This window comes from Diabrotica virgifera, chromosome 9 (genome assembly GCF_917563875.1).
Source record: "Diabrotica virgifera virgifera chromosome 9, PGI_DIABVI_V3a".
NCBI classification, from domain to species: Eukaryota; Metazoa; Arthropoda; class Insecta; order Coleoptera; family Chrysomelidae; genus Diabrotica; species Diabrotica virgifera.
In genome coordinates this window covers 213,392,089-213,411,012 of record NC_065451.1, presented here as the reverse complement: position 1 = coordinate 213,411,012, position 18,924 = coordinate 213,392,089, and the positions used below count along the sequence as shown (strand labels likewise).

General features: G+C 30.4%; 1 protein-coding gene across 3 annotated transcripts in view; it reads left to right on the top strand.

The window, feature by feature from the left end:
- LOC114338372 (UDP-glycosyltransferase UGT5) overlaps positions 1-18,924 on the top strand; it is a 69,006-nt gene that overhangs the window by 28,152 nt on the left and 21,930 nt on the right. For all 3 annotated transcript variants that reach the window (XM_050662927.1, XM_028288960.2, XM_028288959.2), the window contains one exon: positions 16,137-16,335. In XM_050662927.1, coding sequence (XP_050518884.1) covers positions 16,137-16,335 — 199 coding nt within the window. The remainder of the gene's footprint in view (positions 1-16,136; positions 16,336-18,924) is intronic.

Below are 18,924 nucleotides of genomic sequence, written 5' to 3'. Positions count from 1 at the left end.
TTTAAATGTTACTTTTTAAGTTTCCTAATGTTTATAAACAAAGCCACGGTGAATTTTTGAAAAAAAAATGGTTAACTCGGGTCTTAAGGGCCTTAGGGCATTATATTTTTTGTTTTAATTTGTATAAAAATTCCAACATGTCAAATAAAAAATACTAACTTCCTACATGTTAATGCGTCTGAGTTATTCTAATTGTTTATAAGCTTAAAATCATACCACTTTTTCAAAAATATTTTACAATGTTTAGAATACATTTTTATACCACTTAATGATTCAGTTTAATAAAATGATCTTTTTTCTTTAATTTGTTGTCTTTAGAATTTATGTAAACCTAACAGCTTACGCATAATGACGTTGTAGATAAAAGCTTTTTGGGAAAAACAAATGCAATTTTGCAATAACTATTAAGTGGACCTTCTTGAAATTTTAATAACAAAATGCTTGTAACATTGTTCCTACTCTGACGCAAAATTAAAGTTTTTTGTTTATTTTCAGAAAAGTTATTAATCATTTTCAAATAATCGACTTTTGGAGCTATTTTCCCAATAACTAAGCAACAGATTAATAAAAATAACTTTGCAAACTATCATTTTAAAGAATTTTCTATGCTTCTTCAGAAAAATTGTGTCACTATTTCATATAATTTACCCGTCTCCACCTTTTGTATTTAAAATCAAACAGCGATTTTTAATTGCTTATATATTGTTTATAAGTTAAAAAGTACGGTAAATCTTTTGCATAATTTTTATATTGGATATTGTTGTAACTAAATTTACCCAAAGCAGTTCTTAGATAGCTGTATCAACGGATGTCACGAAAGAGGCCATTTAATTGCTAATTTCTCTGGTCTATTAATCCACAGCACATTAAATTTCACTTTGACCATTTTCGTAACAATTTATTAAAACACGTTTACACTCAACTAAAAGCAGCGCTGAATTGAAGTCCAAGAAAGCAATACTGCTTCGTTCCGGGAGCTGTAAGTCTATTCAAATTATAAATGAAAAATAAATAATAGTTCATTTTATGACCATTTCTGGTTAATTCCAGGCCCCACATCCAAGTCGGTCAACTCAATTTGCGGAGATTAAGAATTGTTAAGATCTCACGTAAATAGTACCTAGAAACATTGATTGAAAACTACCCAGCTAATGCTAGAAATGAACGGACAGGCCCTATATAATTACATCTTAATGGTTTTCGGGTTTTCCATTGCAGAGTAAAGTGACGAAAATATGTAAATATATGTATTTATCACGTAAATATGCACTTTTTTAAAAAAATCTATATATATATATTGATGTGATCTTGATTATTGATATGAGATAATATTCTTATATGTCATTTAATTTAATCAATGCATTAATAATAATCTAATTAATTTACCAGATCACATATCAATATGTTTTCAATCTCAGGGCGAATTATAAAATTAATTACTTACTCTCGTGGCTTCTAAATATTTCTCAATGGTTCCTAATCGGGATAGGAAAGAAAAAAGTAAAATAATACACACATATGGGTTACAATTATAATCAAAATATTGTTTATTTTATTTAAATGGCAATTACTGCTTAATATTTGCTAGATCTTATTATTCTTAAACATAACATTTACAAATGGGAATCTTATTTCCTTTTGTTTTCCAATTGAAAGTTTTTATTAACATTTAACTATTATGATTTATTAGCAACAATTCTATTTAAGTTTGATGAAGCTTTTCTGATATTATTGATTATGTTTCTTCAATTTTAAATGTGGTATTTAATACGAAAAACCCATACATTCATGTCCAAACAAATGAGACTGACCTTTTTCTGGTGAACTGAGAATGTCTTCGCACAAGACCCGTTTCCTGCTATCCTTGGCTGCGATCAAAACCTCGTCCTGGCTTTCAGTAATGTTCTCCTTTGAAAATTAGCTCGTATAGCTCTCGTTCCTGCTTCTGTCGTGATGCTGTATTCTACCTTTTTCGAAACTGCAATCAGCTACCGGGACACTTTTTGCTCAAGGAGGTTCTTTACTCTCAACCTGGCCTATCTCTCGTTCCACGATAGATACTCCACACTCACGGAACTACACCGGCTTTCTCACTCTCCGTACACTACCGTCTCTTACTGGACTTCCCTTCTCGACAGCTCAAAACATTCTGATCTATATTTGTCATTCATTCCCCTACTTTCTAAATATCCCTTCCAGATTCACAAATCAACCTTCCACCACCAACTCTCATTCGCAGTATCTCTCAAAACCAATTTTTAATCTTTCTAAATATGCTTAATGGATTTCAAAAAAAAAATAGTTAATTCCCATTCTAAAATTACTTTCTACTATTTACAAAATTTAATGACCTATTATCTACTTCAACTGAGTCTTATTTAGCATCGGCTAATGATCGAACCTTCCGCGAACAACGATAATGACCTATTCTCTATTTCAACTGAGTCTTATTTAGCATAGGCTAATGATCGAACCTTCCGCGAACAACGATAATGGTACGCGCCATTCACTTTGTTTATTCTCGGCGCATTGTCCCGAGTTTCGTAAGCTTCTTCTAATTCACTTCTTAAAATTAAATATAACAATTTGTTGTATACAGGTTGTTCTAAATTTATATGCCCGTGGTTGAGAAAATTGAAAATATTTTATATTAAATTGAATTCTGTTTATAATTATCAAAATTTAATTTTCATATCAAATAGAAATATAACAATATATATGTAATATATGTAAAAATATGTAACTTACATATTATAATCCGCGGCCTAGTTATTAATAACAAAAATAACGGTTTATAGTACGTTTACTCACGGTTTTTGCTCTAAATTAAAAAAAAAACAATTGAAATGCTATGAAATTTGGCATGCACGTAGATAATATGTCAAACAAAACAAGTGATATTGTGCCGATGTGTGCTTTTATGGTAGATTATCGGAGAAAAGGCCATTTTTGGGAAAAGTTATTTACCAGCAATTTTATTGCTGGAATCAAATCTTATGATTTTATATATTAATAATATAGGTATGCAAATTCCGCAGATAGTGTGCTACCTTTTTATAAACAAAATGGCGCCCGAAAATCGTGTTCTTTTCAATTTTTGCTCTATAACTCCAAAGATTTTATTACACCAAAAACACCCAAATAAAAGTTCACCGTAATTAAATTCTGGATAGAGACATGTTTTTTCCGATTTACTTCGACGTAAATTTTCCCCAGAAAATACGGGTTTTTCCAACAAAATCTTTAATTTTCAACTAAAATTTTAGATAAGTAAATATTTATCAATAATTAAATAATTTGGCAATATAAAAGCTCTTCTCGTATAGATTATAATTCCAGAAGCCGATGGAAACTGAATAAACAGTTTAGAAACAATTGAATTGTTAATTAAAAATTTCCGGTCGCTATAATACCCACAATAATTATGATATATAAGATTAACTATGATTTTTGTAAAAAAGACACTGTACCTATCTAATGTATTTTACAGAATTAAAATTTAACTATTTAAGAGGCCTCAGGAATATTTTAAAATTTTTTGGCTTATAAACAAATAGAATATCTCGGGAAATATTAAATTAAATTAAATCATGAAAACAGCATAGGCGTAACCAGGGGGGGTTTGGGGGTTATGACCCCCCCCCATTGGGATGTACTTTGAGCTCTATACGCTTAACACCATAGCCCTCAGAGACTTTCCAGTCATTGTAACCCCCCCTTTTAGGTAGTTGTAACCCACCCTTAGGATCATCCTGGTTACGCCTATTGAAAACAGTATTGGAAAAAAAAAGCGCCAGGACGCTTCTTTCAAAAGAAAAAACGTTTAATTGTGATGAGTGGTTCCTGAGATACAACCGGTCAAAGTTGACCGTCATTTACGGCAAAGATATAAACAATAAGATCATAATTTTCGAACCATCACCTTTTTATTTTTGTCCTCTTTCTCCGCACCAATTTTCATATCTTTAAAATACTCATAACATATTATTATTATAATAAAAACTATCGACATTACTAGTGCAAATTGACAAAAATAGCAAAATTCCAAACAAAAATTGGGCTGGAGAAAATTACATTTTCTCGGCTTCCCATGAAGCAATTTTCTTCATTCTTTTTTTGTTCCCAAGTAACTCGAGTAGAGCCATATTAGTAACGCATTATTAAATGTCAAACTTGATTTTGTTTTGTTATAATAAATTAATTTATTGATTATACCAAAAAATTTTAATTTGTTAAAATAAAGATTGTTTTAATAATTATACAGCTTACAAATGAGAATATTTGTGTTTTTAACAGTAAAAGGTACACTTTTATTAAATTTAAGTAAAAGTCTACAACTGGAAAAAATATTTAGTTTTCTTTTCTTATAAATAAATTAATCTAATAAACCAAAAAAAGCAAGTTTGACATTTAATAATGCGTTAGTTAGATGGCTCTACTCGAGTTACTTAGGAACAAAAAAAAAAGGATGAAGAAAATTGCTCCATGGGAAGCCGAGAAAATGCATTTTTTTAACGTATACCGATTTTGAACTTTGAGATTACATTTTCTCCAACCTAATTTTTGGATTTAAATTTTGCTATTTTTGGCAATTTTCACTCGTAATATCGATAGTTTTTATTATAATAATATATGTTATGAGTATTTTAAAGATATGAAAATTGGTGTAGAGAAAGAGGACAAAACTAAAAACGTGATGGTTCGAAAATTATGATCCTATTGTTTATATTTTTGCCGTAAATGTCTATCATCTTTGACCGGTTGTATCTCAGGAACCACTCACCACAATTAAACGTTTTTTCTTTTAAAAGAAGTGTCCTGTCGCTTTTTTTCCAATACCGTTTTCATGATTTAATTTAATTTAATATTTCCTGAGATACAAAAATTGTACCTGTATTGTGTCCAAGAGAGTTTTTTCTCCTGACTATGCGTTTTCCTCCAATTACCTGTTATCACGAGTTGAAGGAAGATATATTTCTGATTTTTTAATAGATATAAGACGATACAGTAAAAGATGGAGTAACAATCTTCCATAGAGGTAAAAATTTGCCAATGAACAAGAAGAACTGCATATAAAGAGAAAGAAGAAGAAGAATAAGAAAGAGTAACGAATGGAGAACTTCCCCATTAGAATAATCAATCGAAGAAATTATCAACCATCTCAGAATAAGAAAGCTTGAATACTTTGGACACGTTATTAGAGGACCTAAATACGTAATGCTGCAAAAGATTATGCTAGGAAAAATAAAAACCAAATGAACTCAAGGCAGAAGAAAAACTTAAGAACTTGCCAGATTAGTTTGGAATTACAACAATTGGCCTCCTCCTTCGAAGGGGAGACGGAACCTAAAGAAGGGGAATATTTAATGCATCCAATAAATCATGAACTTTGTTTGACCTGATAATGACTTTACACCAAATACTCGCATAACAAATTACAAAATCAGCATAATGTATATTTTTATATCTATTTAAATATTATATAAATGCTGATAGCAGCTAATAGTATAGTATAGTTGATCCAAAAGATGGCATAACCCAGACATCCAAAGTGAAAATTATCCTTCAACACCAAATTGTTCTATATGATCCACACAATGTCCAGAAAAAAGTCACACCATTTTAAGCGTCGGGTTTGTGGGGAGAGGGGGGAGAGGGGGGAGAAATCGTCAAATTCGTAGTTTTTTAAGTTTTTCGCCAATATTTCTAAAACTATGCGGTTTAGCATGAACAACCTTCTATACAAAATTGTTCTACATTAAATTTGAAATACAAAGGCCCTACGCATATTCTTTCTAAAATGAATGGTTCCAAAGTTACGGAGGTAGTATAGTATAACTGGTCCAAAAAAAGGCCTAACCCAAACATACAAAGTAAAAGTTTTCCTCCAACACCAAAATGTTCTATATGGTCCACATATTGTTCAGTAAAAAGTTACACCATTTTGAGCGTCCGGTTTGGGAGGGAGATGGGAAAGAAGCCGGTAAATTAGTAGTTTTTTTAAGTTTTGCGTCAATATTTCTAAAACTGTGCTTTAGCGTAAACAATGTTATATACAAAAATATTCTACATAAAATTTAAAACAAAAAATGTTCTATACATAATTGTTATAAAATCAAAGGTTCCAGAGTTACGGAGGGTGAAAAGTCGAGGTTTTCGATACTTTTTATATTTTTTGGGCAATATTTATGATATAACTATACCAAAAACCCAGACCTCCAAAGGGAAAGTTATCCTCCAACACCAAATTGTTCTATATGATCCACATAATATTCAGAAAAAAGTCACACCATTTTGAGCGTCGGGTTGGGGGGGGGGGGAGAGGGGGGAGAATTCGGTAAATATAAAAAGTATCGAAAACCTCCACTTTTCACCCTCCATAACTATGGAACCGTTTATTTTATAACAATTATGTATCGAAACTTTTTTGTTTTAAATTTTATGTAGAACATTTTTCTATAGAACATTCCTTACGCTAAAGCATAGTTTTAGAAATATTGACGAAAAACGTAAAAAAAACTACTAATTTACCGACTTCTTCCCCATCTCTCCCCCAAACTGGACGCTCAAAATGGTGTAACTTTTTACTGAACAATATGTGGACTATATAGAACAATTTGGTTTTGAAGGAAAACTTTTACTTTGGATGTCTGAGTTAGGCCTTTTTTTGGACCAATTATACTATTCTACCTCTGTAACTTTGGAACCGTTCATTTTAGAAGGGTTATGCATAGGACCTTTTTTATTTGAAATTTAATGTAGAACAATTTTATGTAGAGGGTTGTTCATGCTAAACCACTTAGTTTTAGAAGTATTGACGAAAAACGTAAAGAACTACGAATTTGCAGATTTCTCCCCCTCTCCCCCCAAACCCGACGCTCAAAATGGTGTGACTTTTTTTTTAACATTATGTGGACCATATAGAACAATTTGGTGTTGGAGTATAACTTTCACTTTGGATGTCTGGGTTTGGGTCTAACTGTACCATACTATAAGCAGGATCAAAGTTATAGTGGAGTCAATGAAGGTTTTCACCTCCGATTTCGTTGAACCTCCATCGATTTTCATGAAAATTGGTACGTATGTAGAGGATACCTCAAGAAACAAAGGTGACATGGTGCCAACTTGCGCTTTTACCCTGGGGGTGGATGCCACCCCTTCTCGGGGGTGGAAATTATTTTATTAAAAATAATACCACTAATCGATAGAGGGATAAATTATAAGTAAAATTTGTTATATAAAGTTATTCCAATAAATCAATAGTTTTTGAGTTATTAAAGATCAAAAGTTTTGATTTTTCCTGAAAAAAATCCATGTTTTAAAGCAGTTTTTCATAAATAACTCAAAAACCATAAGTTTCTTCAAAAAAGTTGTTGTTACCAAAATCGAAGATAATATAAAAATAAATAAGGTCCTTATTCGAAAAATACTTTATTACATATACAAAGTGAGTCATATGCAATTGAATGTATATTTTTTTTCCGCGAGTACTCAAATCTTAGTATTCAAGCTTAAATAACAGGAAAAGGATGCACTTTGTTAAATAGAGATACTAAACATTTTAATAAAGTACTTAAAATTAACTATCAAAAAGCTATATAAGAAGTCGATAACATCAAAATTAAGCAAGTTATGATGGAAATAAGAGGACCCTTTCAGATTTTTTAGGGAAGAATGGAAAATGAAACCTTCGTCATTTCCACAAAAATTAAAATTTATAGTAACCCATTTAAAACTTTATTTATTTTAACACGAGTAATAACTTCAACAATTTTGACCGGTTTAGAATGCATATTTTTGAAAAAAAAATACGATTAAAAAAAATTAGAATTTTTCAAATTTTCGTGAATTTCATTTTCTTTTGATAATAACTCCAAAAATACTCGATCCACTTAAAAAATGGTAGAAAGTAAAATTTTAGTTTTAACTTTATTTAAGCTTTTTCTTTTTTTAATATTTTTTTACGACAAAAAATAACCGAGATAGAAACATTTAAAACGTAAATTTTACTGCGAGAACCATGTAACCGGGGCCCTTTCACCTTGTATTTAGAAAAAAATAAAGGATTTACAAAATTATGTTTAATACAGTGTTATAGACCTTTTACTTAGCTTTGTAATGGTTTTTGGATAATTCTCATATTTCAAAAATTAACGGAGTTATTTAAAAAAAAAACCAATAACATTTTCTTTGAAAAAATTTTATAGCGGAGATTTTGTATGTATACAGGTGTGGGAAGTCCAATTAGTCGTTTGTTGTAGGAGATATGAAAAAAGTTTATTTAGGTGAGATTGGGGCATAGATAATATCAGAATTTAAATACATTTCCAAATATACAGGGCCACCCATATTGACAGGGTGAAACAAAATTATCTTTTGTTTAATGGAACAGCCTGTATATTTTTACATTTTTGGATTCTCCTCTATGTTTTATTTCTTAAAATATCAGGTTTTGTGATGTTATACAAAGTAGTTTAAAAGATAATTACGTTTTTTTTTCAAATTTCATAGCAATATTCACCCCCTGTATAATTGTAGTGATTTGACATCAGAAAGTGATTTTTAATATAGTCTATTATTGTTAAAAATTATTAATCTAGCAAAACGTTTAATTTTAGCTAATACAGGGTTGGTCGAAACTGAATGAGTGTTTTCTCAAAGTTTGAGAGTATGAGTTTTCTCAAACGGAGCAGCCTGTAATGCCTGTAATGAGCATTATAATGAAATGCTATTGTATGGTACTTTATTATTTCCCACCCTGCCAGTGAGAACTGAATTTATTTTTGAAATCCCTAACTTTATGCCTTTAATTATTTTAAATATTGTAAACGATTAAAAAACAATCAAATTAAATTGAAATGAATAACCAGTGTATATCTTCCACATTTACTTCATATTTAACGTAGCCTGTACCATAACATTGCACAGGTTATTATCCCTGTATAGCAACGATATACCATGAATGTGAATTCATACTTGAGAAATGTCCTATATCCAGTCTCACAAAAAAAGGGATTCCACAAACATAATATATATGCAGACAAAATCAGCCAAAGTGATTTGCGATATCTAATGAAAGGTATGTTCCGTTTGTTTTTAGAATTATATTTAATTAGATTTGCTTTAATTACTAAAATAAATAAATTTTCAATTATATTTTATGTATTTGTGGAAAAGGAAACCTAGCATTAGTGGCCACATTTCTATAACGGCCAATTGTTTTCTATTTTTAGTGGCCGTTATTGACAGGTTTTACTGTACCAATAATATTTTATTAAATTATGAAACATTATTTAAATAAAAAATTTATAAACTTGATAAAAGAAAGTTTGCTTAGAATTTACTCCTCTATCTAATTATGGGGTTATTTTTAATAAAATAGTGTTCACCCATGAGAAGGAGTAACATCCACCCCCAGGATAAAAGCGCAAGTTGGTACCACATCACTTTTGTTTCTTGAGGTATGCTCTAACTACTTACCAATTTTCATGAAAATTGATGGAGGTTCAACGAAATCAGGGGTGAAAACCTTCAGTGACTGCCTTTTTGGAAATATAAAAGAATAATTTTTGGTTTGAAAAATTAATAAAAATTATAAATCATGCACATAAATGTAAAAAAATATTTATTTTACTTAATTAAACGAGATTGCTTGAGCCAGAATGCTGAAATCTGCATTTTTATCATTAAAAAAAAAGTGGATTTCACCCCTAAAATGCAGAAAGCGCAACTTGGTGCCATATCACTTTTGTTTTTTGAGGTATCCTTTAACTACTCAACAATTTTCATGAAAATCGATGAAGGTTCAAAGAAATCGTGGGTGAAAACATTCAGTGACTACACTTCCAGAAATATAGAAGAATAAGGTTTTCGTGATTTTCGACTTGTTAATTTTCGGATTTTTGGTTTGAAAAATAAAAAAAAAAATGTAATTCATGCACATAAATATAAAAAAAAATATTTATTTTTCTTAATTAAACGAGATTACTTGCGCCATAATGAGGAAATCTGCATTTTTTACAATTTAAAAAGTAGGGGTGTATTGCACCCCTAAAAGGCAAAACCGCAAGTTGACGCTATATAACTTTTATTTGTTGAGGTATCCTCTAACTACTTACCGATTTTCATGAAAATCGATGAAGGTTGAACGAAATAGGAAGTGAAAACTTACAGTGACTGCACCTCTAAAATGCAAAAAAAACGCAAGTTGGCACTATGTCACCTTTGTTCCTTGAGGTATCCTTTAACCACTCACCAATTTTTATGAAAATCGATGGAGGTTCAACGAAATCTGAGGTAATAACTCATATCCACCTTCATTGACTCCACTATTAACAGAGCTTCCTAAAGATTAATACAAATTTATAATATGACGTATTTAAAGAAAAAAAAATAGTGATTAATAGTTATTTATGATATAACTATTAAAAGTACACGTTTAAGGCACGCATGTAAAAGTTTGAAGGATGAGCGAAGCAAGTTCTGCACATGAGTGCCTTAAAAATGTACTTTTTAACACGCATATTATACAATATTTTTTCTACAAACGTAATGCAGGAAAATATCTACAAAAACTTTTACTTGAACTTGACTGACATTCCATTTTATATTTTTTTGACATTACATCAAAATTGCCTATACGGTCAATACGAACTGCAGTGCCATAAAATTTTTAAAGCACTAGTGTCTTAAAGTAGCATTTTTAACACTCGTATGGAGTGATAAAATTGCATTTTTAACACGGTTGTAGAAAAAAGAACATAGATCAGCTAATTTTTAAAACTTATTTTAACTTTAAAAGTTAAAATAACAAATAAATCTAGTCTAATATACAGAGAGCACGTAAAGGTTGGAAAAAATTCATTTTTTCGCGAATGGGCGATTTTAGAGAGAAATCTTATGATTTTTTGGCATAATATATCAAATTAGTGACGTCATCCATCTGAGCCTGATGACATAATCGATGATTTTTTTAATGAGAATAGAGGTCGTGTGATAGGCCATTTGAAAGGTTATTTAATTCCCTATTTAGTAATGTACACATTAACATACTTAACATACTTATTTTGACCAGGACACTCGACTTCGGCGTCGAACGTTCATAAAATCACTTTTTTGGTAAAATTGTGGCTTGTTTCCCATTGAAAATAATTGATTATTTCCCACATAACAATTTCATGTTCTTAGTAGATTCATAGAACATACTTTTCAGAAAAAGTATATACTGAGAATATGCGTAATTACCATTGCGAATGTGCAGAGCACATACTGAGTATATACTACATTACAGTACTTAAACGTTCTATGTATATACTTAGAATGTACTACCGCACTTCTTTTCAGTATATACCAAGAATGTTCTTTTTAGAACATTCCAAGGACGTGCTATAAACCTTCTATGTGTATACTTAGAACATACTACCGCACATCTTTTTAGTTTATACCAAGAAGGTACTTTTTAGAATATTCCAAGGAAGTGCTATAAACCTTCTATTTATATACTTAGAACGTACCTACTACCGCACATCTTTGAATGGGAAGAATATATATTTTTAAGAATATTCTAAGAAAGTGATATATTGCTTAGAAGTATGTTTTCAGCATCACCTAATCTCATCTTAGGTTCTACTGGTTCTACCAAATACTTATTATATTTACATATTTTAATTGCAAATGAGAATGTAGTTAGTACCTACATTCTACAATATTACTTAAAAAGTAAGTACATATTTATAAATTTTAGTTATTTATATAACTCATTATATATTTAGCTAAACTAAACTATGCATAAGTAACTAAAATTTATATAATACTTATATGTACTTACCTATTTAATGAGTTACCAAAATAGATATAGATTATATTTTATGTATTTTGAAGCACTGCAAACAAAATAAAGATATTACAATAAAGCTATTGTATGTATGTTCTTTAGTCCTAGTACTACATCATTCGTCTTCATCCTCAACACTACATAGATCCATAGATGATACAAATAATGAAATAATGCCTGTTTTCTTTTTCATATTTTACGGTTTTTTCCTATCCCTGATCCATTCAGGTAAGAAATGGTCAGATGGGTGATATGAATGTATTGTGGAATAACATCGGTGGTCAGTGTTGCCAAACGGAGAGAAATTTCCCTTTTTGCGGGAATTTTCAACATAAAAGGTGATAAAGGGAAAAAGTTAACTCAAAAGGTAACTTATCCATTCCAAATTGTAAAATATTAAGAAAAATTCAAAATATTTGAAAATAATTAAACATATCTTCTCAGATTTTGTAAACAGGAGGGAAGTTTTTTTTATAAAAGTGGGAATTTTTAAGGTAAGTTGACGGAAAAAGCTTACTCGACGGTTGGCAACGCCAAAGCCTTTGGTTGCTTTTGTTGTGCAGTTTGGCACGTTTTGGTTCTGCGAAATGGCCCATTTTGAATTGAATGTACCTAAATTCAAATTCCAAGGATATAAAAATACTCATGATTCATGATAATCTCGAAATGGTAAAGTCATTTCAATTATGAAAACGAATTTTTAATAGTATCTATGTAAACGTTAATACAATTAATGTTTAAACTTTTTTACCATACAACAATTTTGAAATGAAATTCGTCCAATACTACCTACATACCTACATAAATTTTATTAATTATTCTAAAATATAACGAAGTTGATAAGGCTAATATTATTCATACTTCCTATACTATACATACATATTATTTTTAAGATATTTTAAAAGTATCTACTTATAAGTATATGTTAAGAATGTACTTATAAATATGTGCTAAGAATATTCGATAAAGGTATATTCTAAGAATAGTATCTACTTATAAGGATGTGTTAAGAATGTACTTATAAGTATGTGCTAAGAATATTCGATAAAGGTATATTCTAAGAATAAACTTTTACGAATATTCCGAGATACTACGTACACGAATGTACTCAGTATATTCGGTACGAGAATATACTTTAAAGTATATGCAAAGAACATGAAATTTAGAATGTTTTTTAAGGTACATGCTATGCTTGTACTACGCATATACTAAACAGAATATACTCTGACGAATGTTGGCAGCATATGCTTAGAACATGATACGAACATCATTGTTATGTGGGTTACACAGGGTGTCTAAAAAATGTTTTTTTAATTAAATTAATTGATACAAAAAGAAGAATGTATGTAATTTATTTAATTCAAAATGCATTTTATTGCTGTCAGAAAACAGGCAACAATTTTGAGAAATAAATATTATTTTTCGCTTAAATTTAATGTTAAAGCTGCCACCCAGCTTTATAGCCCAGCAAATATATCTTCCTTTCACTTTAATTATTCACAAAAGTCTTTAGTTCTTCATCGAAAAACTCATTAAAGGAGAAATCCACTTACATGCAAACTAACTTCTAATAAATATTTACAAATCAATATACCGGGTGTATCAAATTTATGTGCCCGCGTTATATAAAAAAAATATAATTTTTATTCTATCTTTGATTGATAGATTGATCCACAATAATATGCTGTTTAAATTATAGAAAATATTAATAATACATAGATATATAAGTAATACTAAAATATAAAATATGTACTAACTCGATATGTTATTGACTTACTAATCGTGGTATTTTATTTCTATTGACTTCCTCTTTCAATATGGGTAACCACATCCTACTGCATTCTACCGAGGAATCAGCGACACAATTGGTTTCATTTAGCATAATTAGAGCCGCTTCTTTTATTTTTCTCTTTTTACTGTCTGTTTTTTTCAGGACTATACTTGAATCTCTCCACTGAACTCTATGTTCATTATCCCATGCGTGTTGACATATTTGAGATCTATCAAATTCTCTATTTTTAATATAAGACTGATGTTCACTTATTCTAACGTTTAATGGTCTTGATGTTTCACCTAAATAAAATTGTTCGCATTCACAAGGTATTTGTTGTTTTGAATGTTGTTGAAATGTTGAATTTATTTCCTATTGTTATAAGTTTTTTGGATAGTCATTTTATATATGGTACTTATTGATATTTTCCTCGTATTATTTCTTGTGAATGTTGTAGGATCCCGTTCTAAGTTGTGCTGTTCCATTCGATACTTCTTAAGTTAGTAGGATAAAATTATTATATTCTAAATTAAAAAATTTATAATATATAATTCTAATATTAACAATTATGTAAATATATATCTAAAATTAAAACCAAATATTAGTCAATAGATAATTGTAATTTATTTATTATTAATAAAATTAATTTTTATATAAAATAAAATATTAATAGATCCAGATCTTACCTATTTTACGTCTGGATCCCGCATATGAAAAAAAAAAAAATGATTAATAGCAAGCTGAAAATTTTTTTATAGCTTAAGGGTGTCTAGTCGGATAAACTTTGATATATGGGAACACTGGAACAGGGGCAGTTTTAATTGTGGAACAGGTTAAAAATTTGGAACGGTCACACCACGAAAACGGCACATTTATTTTGTCCGACAGAACAGATTTTAACTCTGCGAACAGAGATTAAACTCTCATGCAAAAATCAGACTGCTATTTATCACCTGTCATAATTCCTGTCATTTGACATATTCTACATGTTCCACTGATTAAAACGCCCATTTGGTGATAAATAGCAGTCTGATTTTTGCATGAGAGTTTAATCTCTGTTCGAAGAGTTTAAGTCTGTTCTGTCGGACAAAATACATATGCCGTTTTCGTGACGTGACCGATCCAAATTTTTAACCTGTTCCACAATTAAAACTTCCCCTGTTCCAGTGTTCCCATATATCAAAGTTTGTCCGACTAGACACCCTTAAGCTATTAACAAATTTTCAGCTTGCTATTAATCAACTTTTTTTTCATACCCGGGATCCAGACCTATTTATTCTAACAACTTTATTTTGAAATCTTATACCTGGTTGCACCAACAGATCTTAAGCTTAAGACGTGCTTTAAGCTCAGCTTCAGCGTACGAAACATAAAAAGAATGTGTGTGTACTTTGTACGCACGTAAGAAGTTATACTTCTATTATATGATTATATGATTATAAACGAAATTAATATACTTTTTATTTATATTTTATTTAAATATTAAACTAATTTATACTTACTACTTCTCAAACATTTTTATTAAAACAGTGCCAAAAATTAAAACAATAAAACACAAACAAACACATTAAAAATGCCACAAATGATTTCTGAACATTAATTGTCGGAAAATTTTTTAACTAAATACGTATTTTCTGAAAATAAAATTATATAATAAATATACTTACAATCATAAAATGTATAAAAAAAATAAAAAAATAAAAGTTTCTATTGGGATTCGAACCAACTCATCAGCGCGGTTGGTATTGGCGTTGTATTGGGGTTCATTCGCATTAAACGCTTCGCCACGGAGATAACGTGTCATTATGTGCGAAGATCGACTAACTAAACGGATTAAACTTTTGACATTTTTGAATTATATAAATCAAATTATTTTGATTTTGAATTGAAATGATTTAGAATTGAAAAAATACAACAAAACATAGAGTAAGAAAACAATATATTAGGTGAATATTGATAGAAATTTTGATGGTAATCAAATTATGTAAATAAAAGTATTACATACTATGTATTTTAGTAAGTTCAAATAGGTAGGTACCTATGATACATTTACAATTATTACGTACCTGTTGCTTTAAAAACTATTTAAAAGTCACTACAATTATAAACTTTTTTGTTTCTGTCCTCACAACAATAAAACTAATATATTGTACATTTGTTTACCTTCATATTGAACAATTATTTATTATTGACAGATCATTTCAACACCCAATCAGAGCCCGTATAACGACTAATACCATACTGTCGGTGTGCGCATGCGCGCAGATCAATATAAATTCACCCTCAATCTCAATCGCGCCTAAAGAAGTATAACTTCAATATGCGTTACACCATTGAGTCTTAGATCAATTTTAAGCTCGTCACAATGAATTGCCACGTGGATTGGATCGACAAGAATCGAAAATTATGGTGCTAAGTTAGACTTAAATCGGCCCTATCTATAAGCTGAGCTGGGCTAGGCTGGAGCTTAAGATTTGTTGGTGCAACCAGGCATTAATATAGAAAAAACAATAATTACTAATTATGTTTTAGGTTTTAACGCCGATTTAGCAGATTTTGGACAGATGAGCTTTTGGGGCCAATTAGAATGGATAAAAGGTCTAGGTATTGCCTATACAGAGTATGTACTAACTGCTCCTGAAGTAAAACAATTATGGAACTCTAATCAGGAATTTGATCTTGTTGTGATGGAGCATTTTATTAATGATGCAGCGACGATATTTCATCACAGGTAATTTTTATATGTAATACTCTTTATCAATTATACAATTTTATTGGCCTTGCATGAACCACTAAATGCCTTGTTCCTGAGACAAGCCTACTCCTTCTTTTTAGTCACGTATCCTTGGTTTTATACAGCATATTCTTTTTACTGTTAACTTCATCTCAATTAGCATTTCTTTTTGTCATATATATCTTCTCCAGTGGGGTCTCATTTTTTTACTGCTCTTTTTATTTGTCCATTTTACTGGACTGTCATCTAGTACCGGTTGTTTCTTTTTCCTGCTTTTCAATTCCATATATTGCGTTTTTGATCATCTACACTGAAAAGCTCCTAAAATTAAATATGCAGGGAAAGATCCAAAGAAGGCGCAGCATAGGTAGGAGAAAAATGTCCTGGCTGAGAAATCTCAGAGAATGGTTTGGATGCAGTTCAACTGAACTCTTTCGGGCTGTAGTGTCAAAAGTTAGAATAGCAATGCTGATTGTCAACCTTCGTAGCAGAGATGGCACGTAAAGAATAAGAAGAAGATTGAAAAGCTTTTGAAGTGAGTACTTCTTATTTTCCATTGTTACCCTATTTGTCGTGTTCTTCAGCGAATTATGAATGTTCTTTGGAAAAACACGTTTTTAAAAAACTGAACTTCACAATTAAAACTTTTATTTCGACAAAGATTTTAGTTACAACTCAATAATTTAAAATCAGACTTTACTTTAGCATTTAAATCAAACTACTTTTACTATTTTTAATCAGACTGAAAAATATTGATTTTTACATGGTGTTTTATAATTTTATAATTGCTGATCTTGCTGTCCAATACGTCGCAATTAGGTCCAGAATGTTCAACGCTGCGACGCGGCGTAGCCTCGTGTTGATTCCACGTGGTAGAATATACTGGATGGTAGCGGTCGTTGTACTATAACTAGCGTCATTCTCACTGGCCTTTTAAGCGCTTATGGTATATTGGTAACGAAATATTCTTTCGTTCAGTCTTTAGCCGCATTCTTTAAAAATCTCAGTTGGAATACCACTTTATGCACTTTTTTTTATTTTTTACCTTCTTTGTTTCTGGATCATTGTCATCATCATTACAGCCGTTCAATGCCAGTGGATTATGGCAATGCCGAGGCATATAGTATTCCTTTTTCCATGTGGATTAATTCTGTTTTGTGTGATTATCCATGTATTTCCAATCTTTTCTGTTTCTGCATCTTGTTTTCCAGTCTTTTATTTTCATTATTTTTATGTCTCTCTCTATCTGGTTCCACCATCTTCTCCTGGGTCTTCCTCTATTTCTTGGTCCCAGAGGTATCCAGTTCGTGATTCTTTTATCATTTCTGTGAATACTTTTCCCATTATGCGTCTTGCCCATTATAGTCGTCTTGCTTTTATGTATCTTGCTATGTTCTCACCTCACCTTCCATTTCTTGTTGAATTTCTTTATTGGTCTTGAATGGGTTGTATGTGAGAGTTCATTTTAAATGAAGTAAAAGTCAGACTTATTCTCAATATTTATTATAACTTCCGACGACCGGTTTCGCTCTTTAAGATTGATAAATTATAGTTTCGCTATAATAAAGATTGAGAGTAAGTCTGACTTTTACTTCATTTCTTTATTGGTCTTCATTTTTGTTACTCTGTCGCTTGTTCTTTTTGTTTTCAATATTGATCTCATTATTTTTATTTCTACTATTCTTAGATCTTCTTCATCTGTTTTTGTTAGCGTCGTGATTTCCATTGCATACGTGATAACTGGTCTGATCAGTGTCTTATACATTCTGATTTTTTTTTGTCAGCTGATGATTTTGGATCTGAGTAATTGTTTATTTCTTCCAAAAGCTTGTGGATTCTCTCTTGTATTCTTTCTTTGCTGCTTTTTCATATGGTAACTCCTAGATAGTTGAACTTGGTTACTTCTTCAAATTTATATTATCCCGTTATTATTAGTCCCCTTCCAGTTTCCCCTGAAGTTTCTTTTTAGTTTTCTCTGGATTTCTTAACTTCTAGTAGTACAGTCATTGAAGCTTTTTAGCTCAGAAATCTTTTACTATGAACCGATTTACATGAAATTTTGGAATTAGGCTTATCCTACCCTTAACTTCAAAAGTGATATTGACCCGAACTCCGTTTTCACCCTGGAGGTGGTTGCCACCCCTTTTCGTTGGTGGATTTTTTTTTCAAAATTACCTCACATATCGATAGAAGACCTAATTTCAAGCAAAAAATTTTGTATGAAGTTTTTTCAAAAACGTTTGAAAAAAAAAATTTAAAAAAAACACCTTCTTTCCATAATATAAAGATACGTAAAAAAGTGTAAGAATAAAATAAATAGGTTTTTTTTTTGTCAAAAATTTTGGTTTGTTTGTTTTTCGTATCACACAAAAATTGACGAAGACATGATTGATTAAAGAGCGCGTGGTAACGCAACCACAGTCTCTCTCGAGCTCTTTGACCCTTCACCGTTTCAAAATAAAAGGTTTTTCACTACATATTATACTAAAAAAAGTTGTAGCTTTTTTAATTTCCTTCAAAATAGTCTTTTATAAGTTGCGATAGCTTCAAAATTGAAGTAGTGATGGCCCAAAAACTAATCGTATT